Source organism: Herpailurus yagouaroundi, unplaced genomic scaffold (assembly GCF_014898765.1).
Source record: "Herpailurus yagouaroundi ecotype Mexico unplaced genomic scaffold, PumYag 186, whole genome shotgun sequence".
Taxonomy (NCBI): Eukaryota; Metazoa; Chordata; class Mammalia; order Carnivora; family Felidae; genus Herpailurus; species Herpailurus yagouaroundi.
In genome coordinates, this window is record NW_024412417.1 from 39,351,789 (window position 1) to 39,370,357 (window position 18,569).

At 51.1% G+C, this 18,569-nt stretch overlaps 2 protein-coding genes across 2 annotated transcripts in view; both read right to left on the minus strand.

Annotated features, from left to right (window-relative positions):
* The window catches only part of OC90 (otoconin 90), a 29,719-nt gene extending 27,597 nt beyond the window's left edge, over positions 1 to 2,122 (minus strand). The window contains exon 1 of the mRNA XM_040494448.1: positions 1,927 to 2,122. Within this exon, the coding sequence (XP_040350382.1) occupies positions 1,927 to 2,104 (178 nt within the window). The 5' untranslated portion in view covers positions 2,105 to 2,122. The remainder of the gene's footprint in view (positions 1 to 1,926) is intronic.
* Positions 2,123 to 9,848: 7,726 nt separating this feature from the next.
* The window catches only part of HHLA1 (HHLA1 neighbor of OC90), a 35,349-nt gene continuing 26,628 nt past the window's right edge, over positions 9,849 to 18,569 (minus strand). Inside the window, exons 14-16 of the mRNA XM_040494860.1 lie at positions 16,600 to 16,756; positions 11,920 to 12,002; positions 9,849 to 10,745 (exon numbers count right to left, since the gene is read on the minus strand). Coding sequence (XP_040350794.1) covers positions 10,702 to 10,745; positions 11,920 to 12,002; positions 16,600 to 16,756 — 284 coding nt within the window. The 3' untranslated portion in view covers positions 9,849 to 10,701. The remainder of the gene's footprint in view (positions 10,746 to 11,919; positions 12,003 to 16,599; positions 16,757 to 18,569) is intronic.

Here is an 18,569-nt window from a genome sequence, read left to right on the forward strand (position 1 = left end):
CTCTCTCTCCCTCTCTCAAAATAAACAAACATTAAAAAAAAAAAAAAAAAAAAACAACACAAAAAAAAACCCCCCCCCCCCCCCCCCCCCCCCGCAGCGCCTGGACCAAAACCTGGTGAATTTGTTGGCTGGGTAGCATAGAATCCGTGGTGGTCACACACTCACCCCTGCAAAGTCAGGGCTGCAGGTATGGGACATTTAAATCCACATGCGCATGTATATGTTTGCACTTCAACTTTCTATGGCTCTATTTTTTTTTTAATTTTTTAATGTTTATTTATTTTTGAGAGAGGGAGAGTATGTGTGCAACTTTCTATGGCTCTGGTTTTTAAAAAAAATTTTTTAACATTTATTTATTTTGAGAGAGAGAGAGTGTGTGTGCAAAGGTGTGCACGGAGAAGTGGCAGAGAGAGGGAGACAGAGGCGCCAAAGTGGGCTCCGTGCCGACAGCAAAGAGCCTGATGTGGGGCTCGAACTCATGAACTGGGAGATTGTGACCTAACCAACTGAGCCTCCCAGGTGCCCCAACTATGGCTTTAATTTTTTTTTTTAATGTTTATTTATTTTTGAGAGAGGGAGAGAGAGACAGAGTATGGACAGGAGAGAGGCAGAGAGAGAGGGAGACACAGAATCCGAAGCAGGCTCCAGGCTCCGAGCTGTCAGCACAGAGCCCGACATAGGGCTCGAACCCACAAGCCGAGAGATCATGACCTGAGCCGAAGTCGGACGCTTAACTGACGGAGCCACCCAGGTGCCCTGATGTGATCTCATTTTAAAGGATAGGGAAGAGACTGAAAAGCTATAGAATATTTCATAGTTTTATCATAAAAAAGGATGGACACCAAGGCCATAGTTGGAATTTGAACAAGACAGTCAGGGTCTGGGTACAGGTGGAGCCGCTGGCCCTGGGGACCCAAATCACAACAAAATGGCTTTAATGAGGAAAAAAAAATCCGCGAGGGAGCTAAATAATCAATAGCAGCCCGTCAAGTTCTGGAAGTGGGAGTGCTCCTTTGTCGTGCAGGGAAGGTCTGGGGCGGAGCTCGGGAGCACGCAGAGCTGAAGGAGAGCTTCGAGGTCCTCCGTGAAGTGCCTACCCTATAACGGGTGCTCACCGATTTCCGGGGAGCACGCAGATCTCTGCACGTCCTCTAACTCGGGTCACGGTCGAGACCAATTCTCAATAATGTTGACACCCTCACTACTGTGTTTGGAAGGGAATCTTGCAGAGGGAGGCTCAGCGTGCTGGTCCCCAGTTTACCTGAACACGAGGAGGGAAGGAAGAAATGGCTGGGTAAATGGGTGACGTCAGTCACTCGGGAGCCAGGAGCAGTCGTAGGAAGGAAAGAAGGAGGTGGGGGGCTTCGAGAGCTGCACCAATGTGCAAACGAGAAAGGAGGGAGCCGGAAGTCTCGGAATCGTCACCACGACTCCACGTGAACTGGAAATGAGTGCCCGGGCTGCCAGGGAGCTTGCTCGGATGTCTTCAGGCTCTGGTGGTGCGGGACCCCGGTGCGGGGTGGAGGTGCCTTCGCAGCAGACACACCGACACAGGGGTGTTTCCTGTCGCATGTGGAGGGGACTGACACACTCCGAGGAAACGAGCGAAACACGGGCCAGCGGCCGGCGAGCAAAGGCAAGACGAGATGTACCATCGGGGGGAGGAATGGTTAAGTGGCCCCCCTGCCTTCTGCTCTCCCTGGATCTCCTCCTCATCGCCCATCCCGCACCTCGTGCGCCGGGCAAGGTCCTCAAATATCAGCTGAATTAAATCTGTGGCCCGTCATTACCGTTTGACTTCCATCCCTCCCAGGCAAGGGGATAAAAGTAGTAACAAGCAAATAAGATGACATTTGACAACACTCCCCAGTGTTCATGTTAATTACATAACAAGCCAGAAATTCGGTGGAAGATACCGTTACTCACCGCCGTGAGGGGCCATCAGCATACTCAGGAGAAGCACGATCATAGCTCGAGGGCAAAGGAGGGGCTGAGGCATCCAGGGAACAGCCTCCTGGGAGAGAAGTCGGTGGAAGATGATGAGTACGCTCTCGGAAATCCCAGGAAGTAAGGACGCCCACGAGCTCTTTGTCGCATAGCGCATTGAGGTAGCAGGAGAAAGCCCTAGGAGGGTTTCTGTCCCAGCTTCGCCACTAACCAGCATCAACTAATGACATTCAGGAGATCACCTTCTCTCCCTGAGATTCAGTTCATCCATCTGTAAAATGGAATCTGAACCCGGGCTCCTTGAGGCCACACATCTGGTGTCATTTATTCATTTCCCCCATGGTCCCTTATTGTGCTGCGGCAGACACATTGCAAAGATCCCAGAATGCAAAGTGAGCGAAAACCTCTCCTTATCTGTGAGTTGTTCACAGAATAATAGGGAAGGGAGGCAGCTGAACAAGGGCTATAGTTTGACTTTTGTAGACGGAGCTGTAAATAACCCATATATTGGGCTACCGGGGCATTCTGAGTATATACCTTCAGTAGTCTGACTTTGAACCTTACCAACGCTTGACATAGGAATAAATTTGGCAACCACAAGGTGGCGCTGCCTGCCAACAAACAGTGCTTTCCTGAGGGACTATTTCTTCCTTCCCCGTGGCTTCTGAGCGATTTGAACGCCTGGTTGCTGTCCTAGCCTTCAAGAGACCATGCTTCAGGGACTGCCATGGGGGTCGTGGCAAGGGGGCAGAGTCCAAGAGCTGACCGCATTTCAATCATAGCGCCCCGTGATCTGAGCAAGTCAACAAATATTTACCTTCAGTAGGCACTTAGTGCAAACAGGCCAGCCATGTACTTAATGGGGAAGGAAAAACATTAAAGACCAGAGGGATTTTAGAATAATTTTAACTCCCTGGGAACATAACTCCTTCAAGAATGTCAGATGGGTGGTTGACTTGTGCGTAGAACAGAGTATGAATGATAGCACAGTGTGATCGTGCTACCCCAGGGGCACCCACATGGCTGCTGGATGAGGTTGTACATGTTGTGCACTGGGCAAAGGTGTCGCACTGAGGGGCACATAGGGGCTGAAATGCATCCAGTGTTCAACTCCCAAGTTTGCCCTCTGCCGGGCTGCATCACCCTGGAGGAAAGAGCACTTCCTACAGTTTGTCCTCCCAGAGACAAAGGCTGTCCCATGTCCTGGTGGCCCTGCAAATGGACCCAGGGCCACAGTGGGCCACTCTACCTTGTGGGCAGGGATTTGTACTGTGGAAGGTGTCCCAAAGGAGAAAACATTGGTAGGTCCTGAGATCGTTACTCTGTGGACCTTCCCCAGGGCCTAGCATCGCCTCTAGTAGCTATAGAATAAATGTGGAACGACTGCGGAGGGCAGAATGTGAGTTCTTGGAGATTCCCACTGAGCTCAAGCATCTTCTAAGACTCTGGTTATTATCTGATGGACAGAATGCTCTGCTTTAACCTTTTGTAGCCACATAAATTCCTACAGCAGGTTAACGTTACAGGTTAGACCAGCTCTCTCTGATCGTTCTGCGGAGATTTGGATCTGAGTGGCTCCTTGTCAAGGCCAAGAAACCAGACAGAAACTTCAGGGTGAGGCCTGGGATGTCTCCGGATGGAAAGTGGCCACCCTGGAAACTCTGTGGGTGAACAGCTGAAGGCATTCTAGAAGGTCATACCCACTGAAGTCATACCCACAAGACTGAGGCTGATGTCATCACCTGGTGCATTTGGTATCATTGCCACCACAAGGAGGGCATGCTAGGAGGTCTTGCGGTGGGGTCCCCTCCCTCAAGAAAGGGAAAAAAAAGCCTCAAGGCAACCTGGGTATACACGTACGTGACAACATCCTTCATGACCTTGTAACGTGACACCATTTACTCAGACTGCATGTTTGCGTGTTACCATATATGGGGGACAAAGAAGCAGAAAACACATTAAAAAAAAATGACTCCAGGTGGCGTTCTGGGCTCAGTTCTTCGGGTACAAACCCAACTGAACCGTTTCCTGGGGGAAAAGAAAAGCCTCGGTGTCACGACCCTCTGTGCGAGAATCCCGCGACAGTCGGAGCTTGGAGAAGGCACTGGATTCATCTCGTTCAAACTCTCTTTACAGATGAGATCATTGAGCCCCTGAGACCGGCAACTTATGGTCACGACGTCCCACTTCCCATGAGCTGGGAAGTGCTCATGATGATAACAGTGCCACTTATGAGGCTATTGTGAGGGCTGAATGAACTGATCCACGCAGGGCAGTGACAACAGTGCCTGACGGAGAGAAGTGGCTGGAAAACATTAGTAATTACAGCCACTGTGTCTGGCACACAGGAAAGACTCAGTAAACAGCAGCTGTTACGATAAAGGCCCCTCTGCCCTGTTTGAGTGGAAGCCCCGCCCCCCGTCTGGTGAAATGAAGCAGGTGGTCAGTTTCGCGCAGCGCCCTGCTGCCCTTTTTCTCCTAGGACACTCACTTCCGGGAGGCGATTCCCCTGGGTTGTCCCGCCGCTCAGAGGAGACAGGCTGAGGGTGATGCTCATTGGAATTACAGAGACCTCTACTGGATTTTCAAGCACGTAACTACTGGAAGGGAAAGGAGCAAAAGTGACCTTATTACAGACAAAATCTTGACTGAGCTCTAATGTGTCTTTTTTAGAGTCGGAAGATGGGGGGAAAGGGAGTCGTTGTTTAACGGGCACGGAGTTTCATTTGGGGAAGATGAGGAAGTTCTGGAGAGGGATGGTGGTGAGGGTCGCACAGCAGCGTGAATGTACGTAATGCTACTGAACTCCACACTTAAAAATAGTTACAATGGTAAATTTTAGGTTGTGTGTATTTTGCCGCAATTAGAAGCAAAGTAAGTTATAAACTTTAGGACCTTAATCCCTTTATTTATTTATGTATTGTTTTAAGAAGGCTCCACGCCTGATGGGGGACTTGAACTCATGACCTTGAGATCCAGAGTCACATGCTCGGACTGAGCCAGCCAGGCGCCCTGTGGACCTTATTCCTTTAAACGCTACCTTCCATTACTGGGTCATCCTTTGTGTCATGGGCCCCACCACGCGTGCGCCTTAGACTGGCATATAGAGATTTGACTAGCACACGCCTCACTTCCTTTCTTTTTTTTCTTTTAAATGTTTTTACTTATTTTTGAGAGAGAGAGAGAGCGTGAGTAGGGGAGGGGCAGAGAGAGAGAGAGGGAGGGACAGAGGAAGCAGAGCAGGTTCTGTGCCGATAGCAGATGGGTTCTGTGCCGATGGGGCTCGAACTCACGAAGCACTAGATCATGACTTGAGCCAACCTCAGAACCTCAACCGACGGAGCCAGACAGGCGCCCCACGCCTCACTTGCCGTGCAGGGACCTGAGGCTCAGAGACGTCTGGTGAGGCCACAGTCCCCTTTGCCAGGAGGCACCGCTGCAGGGGGTGCCACCACCAGACACAATATTCGGTCTGAGGCCAGCCAGTCCGAGGTCTCTGCTCCACGTATGTTACCCGCCCGACAGTGCCATCCTGATCGCGGAACCCCCAACAAACAAGCGGGCTCGCGATCCTTCGCGGTAGGACTGTCGTGACTTTTGGGAGCACCCGCTTGGGAGGCCCCTCGGAGTGGCCAGCCGCTGGCTGGGGTGCAGTGTGACACTGTAGTTGGCAATCCCGAGCCGAGAGCCAAGCAAGGGGAACCTGGGTGCCAGCCGGAGGGGACAGCACGCACTCAGCCCTGAGCCATGGGGAGCGAGACCCGAATGCGGGGCGTGCACCTCGGGGTCTGCAGGTGGGCGAGCACAGGGCCACTGCGGAAGTCAGCAGCCTTCTGCGGGTCGAGCCAGGTGCCTCGGGTGTGGGGCTGTGTCCGCCTTCAGGAAGAGCTGCCTCTTCCTCATTTGCCCAAGGAGGCCTCCGGGGCCGACGGTAAACACTCACTGTCCTTGGGGAAGTGAGGGCTCCCCTCGCCTTGCCTCGGGCCCTGGTGCCCAATGACTGACCCCAAGGCACTGTGGGAAGTGTCTAAGAGCAAGACCTGTCTAGCTGGCCAGGCCTGGGGTGGGCTCGGCCTTTTATATGTTGAGCGTCCTGAGCCAGGCACTGACGCTGCTTGGAACTCGTTTCCCTGGGCACTAAAATGCCCATAAGGGGGTTCTTCATCCGGGTATCTTGAGGGTTAGACGGGGCACCGTGCCTGGTGTAGGCCAAGTGCTAAGTCTGGCCCCTTTCCGCACCAGGTGCCCTGGGGAGAGACATGGACGCACGCAGGTTTGCACGCCCCTCGCTGATGGGATGCAGTGTCCCCAGGGACATGCAGCAGGTGCTGTGCCTCTGACGTTGCATCTTTTCGCACGCACAAGGGCTCAGGGTGACCGATTCCCGGCGACGTCCTGGCGTAGCATCCAGGTCTCAGGCACCCCTTGAGAGCACCCCCCACCCTCCCTCTCTTCTGCCATCCATTTCTCCCCGCCTCCAACCCGTCATCCTTCTCTCTCCCTCCCTCCTCCTTCCCTCCCTCCCGCCCTCTTCGGCTCCCTACCCCTCAGGGGAAAGGGGGTGCGTACCTCGAAGGTCCCACTTAGAAGCAGCTGGATGAACGATGCTCGACTTTGAACAAGATGGAGACCGAGTCCTTTATACCCCAAGGGAAGACCCTTAGTCACGTGATCCCTCCTCCCCCCACTCCTCACGGGGAGAGGACAGCTTTTCGCGCAGGTTGGCAGGTGGGAGGCCTCTGAGGGGGAGGGGGACATCAGAACGCTATGCCTTGGAGCAGGTGAGGCGCCATATTAAGGGGCCCGTCTTGAGCCCCAGAGGAGAACCAGGCTGTAATCAGAGAACAATAGCTGCCCTGTTCCGCACCCCTACCTCACCTCCAAGGCCTGGGGGCCCAGGGATTGTGTCTCGGGGTCATCAGGGGGACTCTGGGGGATGAAAGGCTGATGAAAGTCACACGGGCTCTCCTGACAAAGAAGGGCTGGCTTTGTCTGGTCTAGTGAATTCCCCAGCAAGAGGATCTCTGGGGGATTCTTCTTATATGTTCCTGGCCTCAAGGCCCGGGAATTTGATGCCTCTTCCCTTAAGGGGTTTCCTGCCCCAGCTGTGGGGTGGGGTGAGATGGGGCTTGACAGTGAGACACGCTAGGATCGGGTACCAGCCCTGCCTCCTCCCTAGCAGCGGGACGGTGACCTGTCGCTGCTCGGCTGCGGCTCCCGCCTGCATTTCGTGGGGAGAACCCTGCCTTGGAAAACGAGCGCTCATCGAGCGCTGTTATGGGCCGTACGTGTTTTCATGGGATTTTTGCCCCTGCCGTTTTCACAACAGCACCACGGCAGCGGACCCCGGCGAATCCTACGCTCAGGATGGTCACGGCAGCAGGGACTCCACTTCCCAGACTGGACGGCCCATGTCGAGGCGGGGGCATCTATCTGAGCTCACGGTGATGGGATCATTCTGGGTGGGCAGGCTAGCCCGCTGAGAGCCCTCCGAGGTGTTCCCCTGACCCTCCCTGCTGGGCTCATCCGACGATTCGATCTGGGGTCGCTGAGCCTTGGTGGAACCCACCGGAGGGGGCTTCTGCAGATAATTAGTTGCTCGTGTACCTTAAAGATTTGTTTATAGATCATTAGTTATTGTTCAGTGTCTCACGAGCCCTGACGATGAACGGAGCTGCCCCAATCCTTTCCCACCAGCACAGAAGACGCCTCATCTCTAAACTCTTAAGTCAACAGGCAGCATGGCTCAGTGCCGAAATGTCTCCCTTCCCTCCCCCTCCTCCTCCCTTCCCCCTTCCCTGTCTTCTGCCTGTTTAGCTTGTATTCATGAATATGAGTTTAGCTTGGGCGTGAATGAGACAGACAGAAATGCACCTGTGCCTTTGCCCCTGGGAAGAATCCTGTTTAGTGATGTTATACGTGTAACGGATGTTACACCTGTAACTCCTTCATCAGCGGGCAGACAGTCACGGCCCCGTCTTTTTTACCTCATCGGTGAACCCCTGGTGGCCACACAGGCACAGATTATTAAGAACTCTAGTGTGGCAGCACCCCCAAGGCCTCCTCGTTGCCCTAAGCATCCCCCAAATCAGGACTTACTCAGCTCGGGGGAGGGTCAAACCCCCCCTTAACCTCTAGGAGACCGTGGACTCTGGACTCAGCTCTGTTCAGTTGCTCTTGGGCCCTGTTTTCCTTCTGTCATTGCCACTGTTGTGGCAGATGGGGTGACTCTAGAGAATTGGTCCTGTGTGGTCCTCTGAGCCTTTGTCTTTACTTCAAGTTCAGATCCCTGCACGGGCCTTAGAAGTCCTCCACATGTGGGCTTTTCTAAGTTAGTCATGCTCGTGGGGCATCTGGGGGGCTCAGTCCGTTAAGTGGCCGACTCTTGATTTTGGCTCAGATCGTGATCTCACGGTTCGTGAGTTCGAGCCCTGCTGTTAGTGCGGAGCCTGCTTGGGATTCTCTCTCTCTCTCTCTCTCTCTCTCTCTGCCTCACCCCTGCTTGCGTGCTCTCTCTCCTTCTCAAAATAAATAAATAAACTTTAAATGTTTTTTTAAATGTTTTATTTATTTTTGAGACAGAGAGAGACAGAGTGTGAGCAGGGGAGGGGCAGAGAGAACGCGAGACACAGAATCCGAAGCAGGCTCCAGGCTCCGAGCTGTCAGCACAGAGACCGACGTGGGGCTTGAACTCACGAACCGTGAGCTCATGACCTGAGCCGAAGTCGGACGCTCAACCGACTGAGCCACCTAGGCCTCCCTAAACAAACTTTAAACGATAGTCATGCTCAGTCATAATCCCCAAGATGTGGGATGGCTGGGCACCCTCCGGTTTCCCCCACAGACAAATAGCCAGGGTGTTGGGACCAAGTCTCTAGTCCCACCTTCCCTGATGATAAATTACTCTTTGGGGGAAACCCTGGGAGCCTTTCTTGCCACAGATCCTTGATTAATAATATCAACTTTATCCATTCGAGAAGGTCTGGTCAGGTCAACACCCACCTGATGAATCGTGCTCATTTTTTGGTTCCTATCCAGGTATGGTCCCTTTGCCTAGGAGATTTCCCGTGTCCTCCTCAGCTTTGCAAACGAGAGGGCCCTTTGCAGGCCCCCAGAGTCGTGATGGCAGGTGTAGTTCATGAGCTTGGCATTTGCACAACTTTGAGGGCCTCCCAAGTGTTCCAGAGGTTAAAACTAAATCTTTTCTGCCCATGACGAGAGGAGGGAAGTCTCTTCCTGAAGTTCAAGTTCTACCTTTCTGAAAGCCTTGTTGTCCACAGGTAGTCGGGGCAAGGGCACTCAAGTGTCTACCGATGGGGGGAAATCGTTTCTACTTGGACTGTGAATGGAGTGACTTTTCTCACCAAAGGGCAGGCATGGGTCACAGAGGGTGGAGCACCAATGCCCGGGCCACATGTTAACATGGAAGACTGGAGCTCCGGGCACAGCAGTGAAGGAGCACGGGGTCCACAGGGGCCATTGGAAAGAGCAAGTCTGCTCAGTAATGCTCTGCATGGGGACTTGGCATTCACAGGGGTGTTTGCAGCTACTGCGGCCTGGGGAGAAATTAAAAGGGACTCGAACCGATACAGGGACACCTTAGCCCGTGGGTGCCTGGGAAAGGGTTGACTCAGCAGGGCTACGGCATTGAACCCTGCATCTTCCAAAGAAAAGTCCAGCCCTGAACAGCTCCTGGGGGTTAACCTCCGAACCCTTGCCTGACAAGAGTGTCCGTAGACCTGGAGCTTTGGGTCATGCCAGATGCTCCAAGCTAACAATACAACTTATAGCAGGGGCCTTGGGTCACGGCGTGTCGGCTTGACCTGTGGAGAGCCTGAAGACAGAGTAACTTCATGCCTCTAGGCTGATCCCCAATTAAAGCCCTGGACTCCATGGCTCGGGTGAGCTTTTCTGGTTGATGATACTCCATACGTGTTGTCACATGGCATTGCTGGAAGGATTAAGTGCTGCCCATGCAACTTCGCCGGAGAGGGCAACGGGAAGCTGATGTCTGGCCTCTCCCGGGCCCTGTCCCCTGCACCTTTTACCTTTGCTGACTTTAATCTCTAGGCTTTCGCTGTAATAAGAAGGAAATGTGAGCATAAAAGCTGTTCTGGTTCCGGGAGTCTCCTATTAGTGAGTCACGGAACCCGAGACCCCCAAATACAGCGGGACCCACAGACGAGAAATCGACACAAGACATCAACAACAGAAAAGCCACACTTCCTCCGGGGGAAGGTTCTCATCACCTGCTATTTAGGGGCATGGAGAATTATCGGGATCCCATGGTCAGCAAGTCTGATTACTTGTATCTAACCAAGCGTGGGTTCGTGGTGTAGAGAAATCCTACGTGACTCTCTCCAGGGTATGGGCTCCCCTTTCCTAATTTATCGTGTTGTCTTCCTAAAATCCCAGGTGTAAGTCACTCTGGGTACTGTGTCAGAGTCTCAGTGCCTGGACTCATTTGTTCCGGCTGCTGTGATACCCCTCAACCCATTTCTCCCGTCTCAGGATCGCCGTAAGCATCACGGGGGATTCTTGACCGTGGATTTAGGTTTCAGGGCAGCTCTAACACTTGGCCTTCCCCCTTCCCAGGGTTCACAGGAGAGAAAGCATTGCTACTTCCCCAAAGAACCTCTTTCAGTTAATTGATGATCTAGCTGGAGCCTGGTGAATTCTTCGCATCCAGCCAACTTGGGCCGGGGCCAGGGTGAAGGGATGTCGTCCAGTTTATCGTTAGGTCCCATCATCTTTTCACACGGACAGGCAGATATTCCGGAGGCATTTTTGTTTTAAGGCTGGAAGAGAAGAAGAGGGAATTCAAGGTACTGAGAAAGAAGGCAACGCTACAGAGGCATGAACTCTGGCCCCACAGCGATGGCCCAGGCTCCTGGGGGGGGTGGGGGGGGCAAGGGTGTGACAGGGCAGTGGGCGGGGACTCAGGAGTCTGTGTCAGAGAGGAAGGACGTGGGCCAGACGCCCTGCCGGTTGGCAGCGAAGTCGAGAAGGGGACAGCTCTCCAGTCTCCACTCTCCGCCCGGTGATGGCTTCGGGTTACCCAGCTGTATCTACCTCGTGCCCCCAGTTTGCAAAAAGCTACTCTAAACTCAGTAACATGTTGTCCCCTAGATGGAATATGTTGTTCGTGTGGAGATTTTCATGTGGCGAGAGCGAAAGAAGAGCTATTCGACTATAAGGAGCGACCAAGATTTCCTGCTCCCCCTGCCCACCCCCGGGTGAAGGGATTTGGACTACTGAGCCCCCCACCCCCACCCCACCCCACCTCCACCCCGAATCTTGGCTCTTGTGCTGCAGAATAAAGGCAATGCAAGTCCCATGTGGCTCCACGACTTTTAGGAGGCCAGAGTCCTTTGACTTGATTGTCCAGGTAGATGACTACACTGTCACCTGGGCGGACCAGATAAGCCAGATCAGCCACTTTTGTCTGCAGGGGTGGGAGGGAAAAAAAGCTCGCGTCCGGCCTCTCCGGGAGTCAACGGGGGCTTTGCTACCATCTAAGACCAGGAGAGGGGCGTCATACACCCTACTCGTAGCACCTCATGCTGCCTTCTTATTCTTGGATTCATCCTACTCATTTTGCTTTGGTCAGAAATTTGAGCATTCACAATGGGGTCTCTTTTGTTTGATCTTTCTTCGTCCATTTGTATTTGTAGCTTACATGGGAGTCAGGGAGGATGAGAAACTTGCCCGAGATCACACAGAAAGCCATAGTGCTTGGCTGGGCTGACTCCCGCTTTGTTTTTTCTTCCCCATACCTCATTGCAAACATCCAACTGTTAGGTGAGCAGGAATCAGAAGTATCCTCCACTCTTTCTGTCTAGAATTAACGACGACCGCCTGAGCTGCACCTGCTCTCTTTAGTCCCTAACGAAGACGGGACAATCACTGAATTCTAGAGCTCCTTGAGAGAAGGCATTTATTGCCACGCGCCAAGGTCAAGCATCTACTTACTGTGTGAGTGGGGCACCCTTTTCACCCTCTGACAGATGTATGTTGCATTCTTCAGAAACCAGGAATAGTATTCAAGACAGTACCTAAAGATTCCAATCAGAGTGGAAAGCAAACGTCATCCCTTGTGGCTAATGGAAGACAAGCATAATTTACAAAGTCATGGGCGCCTGGGTGGCTCAGTAGTTGAGCGTCTGACTCTTGATTTCGGCTCAGGTCCTGATCTCCCGGTTGTGAGATTGAGCCCCACTTTGGGCTCCCCACTGAGTGTGGAGCCTGCTTGGGATTCTCTCTCTCTCTCTCTCTCTCTCTCTGCCCCTCTGCTCCCTTTCCACCCCCCTCAAAAAATAAATTAAAAAAAAGTCATAGCGGCCAATTATTCACAGCAAGGAGGCCCTCTCTATCTTTACAGGGTGTGTGGGGGGGGGGCAGAGGATGAGCCTGAGGGGCGGAAAAAGCTTAGACTTCGGAGTGAAGAGGCTGTATTTTTAGTCCTGTCATCTTGCCTTACTAGGACGTGTGGCTTCAGGCTGAGTATTCAATTCCGTGGGCCTCCGTGTTTCCATCTACACACGAGAGGAAACCATAGCGCCCCCGCTCACCGGTTACCTCGAGGATTAAGCGAGGTAACACTTGCCCAGTTCCTGAGCGGGGCCGGGCTCGCCACAGGTGCTCAGCAAACGATGGTGTTCGTTTATGTATTTGAGGGGCGAGTCGGGGCAAGAGCGCAGGGCTGTTCCTGTTAACCGGGCAGCGAGTACTTGCGAAGTAATATCCTGCCCTGGGCCGGGCCTGCAGGGATCTCTTCTCAGGGCTTCGGGGAAAGAGCGCTGGGCACATGCCTAGGGAGAAGAGCTCTCTGTGCCGCCGGCTCACCCCGGGACCCCGGGGCCTTTGCTGCCCGAGCATGCTCCTCGTGGGATGCTTAAGGGGGTGCGGCCGACCAGCTTCTACTTTCCCTCCCATCGGCACCATTCTGTGAGTCCAGCAGACTCTGGGGAACAACTAACTGCTCCAGGAAAGCCGGCTGCAAAGACTCCCCGGGCTCCATCACCCTCAATTTACAGGACACCGAGACAAGGAGGGAACTGGGGCACGGGATGAACTGATTTGCTCTCGAGAGACAGGGCTGGATTTGTACCCCGGTGATCCGCTTCGTGCCAGAGCACAGCGCGATTCTCGCGGGGCTGTCCCCACTTTGCGGAAGGAGGCACTGAGGCTCAGAGAGGCTAAATGGCTAGCCTCCATAGCTTCTAAGTGGCAGCGCCTAAAATTGTTTTTAACCATACATTGAATTTATTATGTAAAAAGCTCATGCAAAACACCGAATGTCAAGAGATAAGAAGAATAAAACATCACGACGAGTCTAGAGAAAGAGAAACGAGAGTGAAAAATGAAAGAGTAAGAACTCGTAACTCATAGAAGTGGGGAAACCCTCCAAACGCATTCCAACTTACTAGTAATCAAACAACAGTTTTAAAACAATCAGATACCATTTCTGATCCGTAAATTAAACAATTTAAATGATCGCATCAGTGCTGGTGAAATTGTACGCCATTCTCGGTTGGAAAGCAGTTTGGCAATAGGCACCAAAAGCTTTAAGAATATTAATTCTTTTTAATGTAAGGTCCCTTTAAAAATACTGACCTTGGGGTCCAAATATCTGGATTTAAATCCTGGCTTCTCCACTTACCAACTGTGTAAACTGAGGTGACTTAAATTAACATGCCTCAGTTTCTTCCTTTCTAAGATGAGAATAATTCTGAGAAGTATCTACCGGATTATGAGGATGAAATGAATCAATACTTGTGAAGTTTTGGGAATAGTGCCTGGCACCATGTGCTGTGTAAGTTTGCTAAATGTGAATAGATTCAACTATTTTAACAACTTACTCCAAGAAATTGCCAGTTGAGAAAAAGCTTTATATACAAAATTATAAATTATCACTGTGTATATATAATAGCAAAAAAAAAGCTATAATAGAGGAATGGTTAGATCATTGAAAATTAAAGAAATATGCATTCATTAAAATTATGTTCATGCCTAAATTTAAACCCAGGTCTGTTTGGTTTTAACCCTGCCCCTCCATACGGCACACGAAGCTACCTACTAGCTTTGAGGGCCCAGCTCTGTGGCCCCAATCCCTCCTCACCACCCCCCCCCACCCTCAGTTAGCTTGACAGTGTGCAGGTGTGGCCAGATTTTCTTCTAACAGCCGCAAGTTGCTTAGAAAGCTTCCAAAACAGGGGCGCCTGGGTGGCTCAGTTGGTTAAGCATCCGACTTCAGCTCAGGTCATGAGCTCATGTTCGTGAGTTCGAGCCCTGCGTCCGGCTCTGTGCTGACAGCTCAGAACCTGGAGCCTGCTTCGGATTCTGGGTCTCCCTCTCTCTCTGCCCCTCCCCCCACCTCTCAAAAATAAACAAACATAAAAAAGAAAGCTTCCAGAACAGAGAGGACATCAAAGTACCCTGGGGATTGGGTTCAGTGTGTTGTGAATGAAGGAAGAAATGCACAGCTCAGAGCAGTAGCTGAAGCTATGGGAAGAGTGAAAACTTGTTTGCACGAGCTTACCAGGAGCCTGAGAGAGCAAAGTCCTTCTGGAAGGGGACCTATGCCGGGGACAGTGGCCGGTCACCCTTGATGTGGCCACATTGCATATCTCGGTGGACCTACAATGTTCCAGGCTGCCCGTGCTATCTTTGCACCTGCTCTTTGCCTGGAGCGTCCCCTCCCATTTCCTGCCCCAGAAGCTTCTGTTGATTCCTCCATCCAGCTCTAGTCCTTAGTTACCCTGGGGCCCACAGCGCATACTGAGGATCTGCTACGGCGCTTCTCATAGTTTTGCAGTTTCTCTTTGCATGGCCGACTTCCCCACTCGAGCATGGTTTTTTGATCACAGGGGCTGTGTGATTCAACAAACACACTGAGTAGAGCCAGCCTCCCACTCTGTCATTCGTAGCCTGTACTCAGGGTTTAGGAGGAGATTATAGAACAATTTACTATTAAGTTAAAATACAGGGAAAGGAAAGGATAAGCTCAGGTTCATAGATGCTTCATTTCTCTAAGTTTCGACTTAAAACTCCTCTCTGGAAACTTCTGCCTTCCTCATTTATCCTTGCACCCAGTATTTGCTATATAGATAGTTTTTTTAATGTGATTTTTCTCCAAGGGGATACGATGAATAGGTTCTGCCTCATGTGTAACTTGGTTCTGCCCCTTACTGTGTTATATATATATTTTTAAATGTTTGTTTTTATTTTTTGAGAGAGAGTGAGAGGGACAGAGTGCGAGTGGGGGAGGAACAGAGAGAGAGGGAGACCCAGAATCTGAAGCAGGTTCCAGGCTCCGAGCTGTCAGCACAGAGCCCGACGTGGGGCTCGAACTCACCGACTGTGAGATCATGACCTGAGCCAAAGTCGGATGCTTGACTGACTCAGCCAACCAGGCATCCCTACTATGTTATATTTTGATTTGTGTTTATGACCATTTCTTTCTCCCATCTATGAGCCCCTCAGTTTCTGGGTCTATTTCTTTTTCTTTTAAGTTTATTTATTTATTTTGAGAGAGAGGGAGAAGGACAGAGAGAGAGTCCCAAGCAGGCTGCGAGCTGTCAGCATGGAGCCTGATGTGGGGTTTGATATGGGACTCAAACTCATGAACCACAAGACCATGACCTGAGCCAAAGTCGGACACTTAACCAACTGAGCCGCCCAGGCGCCCCTCTGGGTCTGTTTCTGATTCATCTCTCAATTCCTGTGGATCAGCCTAAAAGATAATTACTAGAGACTCAACTCGTGTTGTTGATTTGAAAAGCTGGTAGAAAAAAGTTCTAGCCGTGGTCTGATCCTGTAAGAAAGCATGGCTGCAATGCCTCCATGTTGCTTGCTAACACCCTCGGGTCTATGGACCTTGCTCACCTCCCTCTCTGGGTGGAGGAAACATCCACACCGATTGAGGGATTCAAGACAAGGACACAATGAAAAGAGGCTGCAAACCAACCTGCACGGGGTTCAGAGCCAGTGGGTGATGGAGATTTGAAAAGCTGAAGGGTCATGAGTGGACTCTGAAAGTGACATTAAAGACCGGAGAGATTGGCCCCGGGCCACCGGAGCAGAAGTATTCAGCCACGTTTGTTTGGTTCTGGATTTACAACCAATAAGAAACTCCAGAAGAAAGGGTAGAACGTCTGCACTCTCAAGGGTGGGAAACTGCCCACGCCCAGAACTTCTAATATGAAACCGTGTCTGCCTTCTAAATTTCTTTTTACAGTCTTCACGTTTGGCCAGCAAATGAGTGTCAGGGATTTAGAAAGATCTGGAATGTAGATGGGCATACCCTCTGACTATTCTCTTCTGGCAGATCTCACCAGGCTGAGGCCCCCGGGGACTCCAGGACCCCACGAAGTCCTGTGAGATCATTGCACCAGGTGTGACGGAGCTCGGCTCAGCTCGACTCGACTCAACTCGGCTGTACTCGTGGTCCTGGGGACCCAGAAATGAATGAGGTTCCATGCTGGCTCGCAAGGAAGTGATGGTCTAGTAGAAGACTCACTGGAGAGTCGATTTCTTGACGTACCCCTGTCACCTCTCTCTGCCCGGTCACCTGGTGGCCGGCAGAGCATCCACACGGCATAAGCAGCCTCTAAATACTGACTCTGGAAGGTGGCACCTGGCCCAGGTTACCTCATGGCCTCCATCCTGGGGTCTCTCTTCTGGCTCATGCAGAGGCATTGCTGGAAAAAGCGGCACAGCTCCATCAGGCAAGGGTTGAGCTTCCGGATGGCCAGGGGGAGGGGAGCGGCTGTGACGGTCCCCTCTTCGACCAGCAGCTGAGGACACCCTGGAAGATGCAACCCCAGACCGCTGAAATCAACAAGGTTTGAGCAAAAGCATCTTCTCCCTGTGCTTTAGTAAGTAGAGTCTCCCCGGATCTCAGGTGGCTCTGAGAGGGACAGGTGAGACAGTCTTGCTTCCTCAGTGCCCGGAAGAGCCGCCGTGAGAATGCACGAGACAGGTGGGGAAGGTTTCACTGACAGCAAATATTGAAAAAGGATCTAGGGGCGTCTGGGTGGCTCAGTCGGTTGAGCTTCCGACTTCGGCACAGGTCGTGATCTCACACTCTGTGAGTTCGAGCCCTGCGTCGGGCTCTGGGCTGACAGCTCAGCCTGGAGCCTGCTTCGGATTCTGTGTCTCCCTCTCACTCTGCCCCTCTCCCACTCGTGCTCTGTCTTTCTCTGCCTCTCAAAGATAAAGAAACATAATGGAAAAAAAAAGGATCTAAAGCATTAAACAGCAATGGATCAGGTGGAGGCATTTCCAGCGTGAGGGGTAGAGGATATGGTGACTCATATCAGGCAAGGGGATGGTTTGCTGGGAACTTCATAGGGAAGTGGAGAATAATTTGATGGAGCAGTGGGTATGGGGTGCGTGTGTGTGTGCGTGCATGTGAGTGTGCGTGAGCGTGTGCAGGCATGGGTATATGTGTTTGGCATGGGTATGTGGGCATGACTGTGTGCACGTGCATGGGTGTACGTTACCAGATGATAACCGGGAGGATTGAATGAGAAAAAGATTTGTACGAAGCATGTTGCAAAGTTCCTGGTGTGGAATAAACAATAGACGGTGGCGATTATTATTGATTTACTAAAAATGTATTGAACATTCCCTGCATGTCGGGCAGAATAGACACAAGAGATACAACACTAAGAAAGGAAAAGAGGCTTCCTCTTACAGAGCTCACCTTCTAGTGATTCGAAGATTATACTAGGATATTGATAATAATCTTCCAACAAAGAATCACTAGCTGCTATCAAGAAAAAGGATCTAAAACCCGGAAATAAGTTCTGGGTATCGTCCAGCAGACTCTGTGGGGATTATCTGGTTATATAAGAGTGTGTGCCTTTGACTCATTTATTGAGTAGGTTTTTACCACTCTGAAGAGGTTAACTGATAGCAATGTAAATGCATTTTATGTGGTCAAGGTGCAATTGATTTTTGTCCAGTAAAAAAAAAAAAAAAAGAATTTATTGCTGTAGGATATCAATTAGCAAATTCGTTTCCAAATTCCTAGGATTGATTATAAAGATCCCTGTTCCTCAAACTCTATTGAACAAATCTTAATTCATTAATTAATGGTTGAATAGTATTTCTGACATGGGTTCATTTCTTATTTTTGTGAGTCATGTTTTTACCTTTTTGAAAATTAAAATTTAGCAGTTTTATAAATATATATATATATATTTATTTTTATTTTTAATTCCAGTGTAGTTAACAGTGTTATATTAGTTGCAGGTATACAATATAGTAATTCAACAATTCCATATATTATTCCGTGTTCATCAAGATAAGTGTACTCTTGGGGCACCTGGGTGGCTCGGTCGGTTGAGTGTCCAACTTCAGCTCAGGTCATGATCTCACGGTTTGTGAGTTCGAGCCCCGCAACGGGCTCTGTGCTCACAGCTCAGAGACTGGAGCCTGCTTCGGAGTCTGTGTCTCCCTCTCTCTCTCTGTCCCTCTCCCCCTCACACTCTGTCTGCCTTCTCTGTCTGTCAAAAATAAATAAATACTAAAAAAGAAGATAAGTGTACTCTTAATCCCCATCACCTATGTGGGGGGGGGGGGGGGGGGGGGGGGGGGGGGGGGGGGGGGGGGGG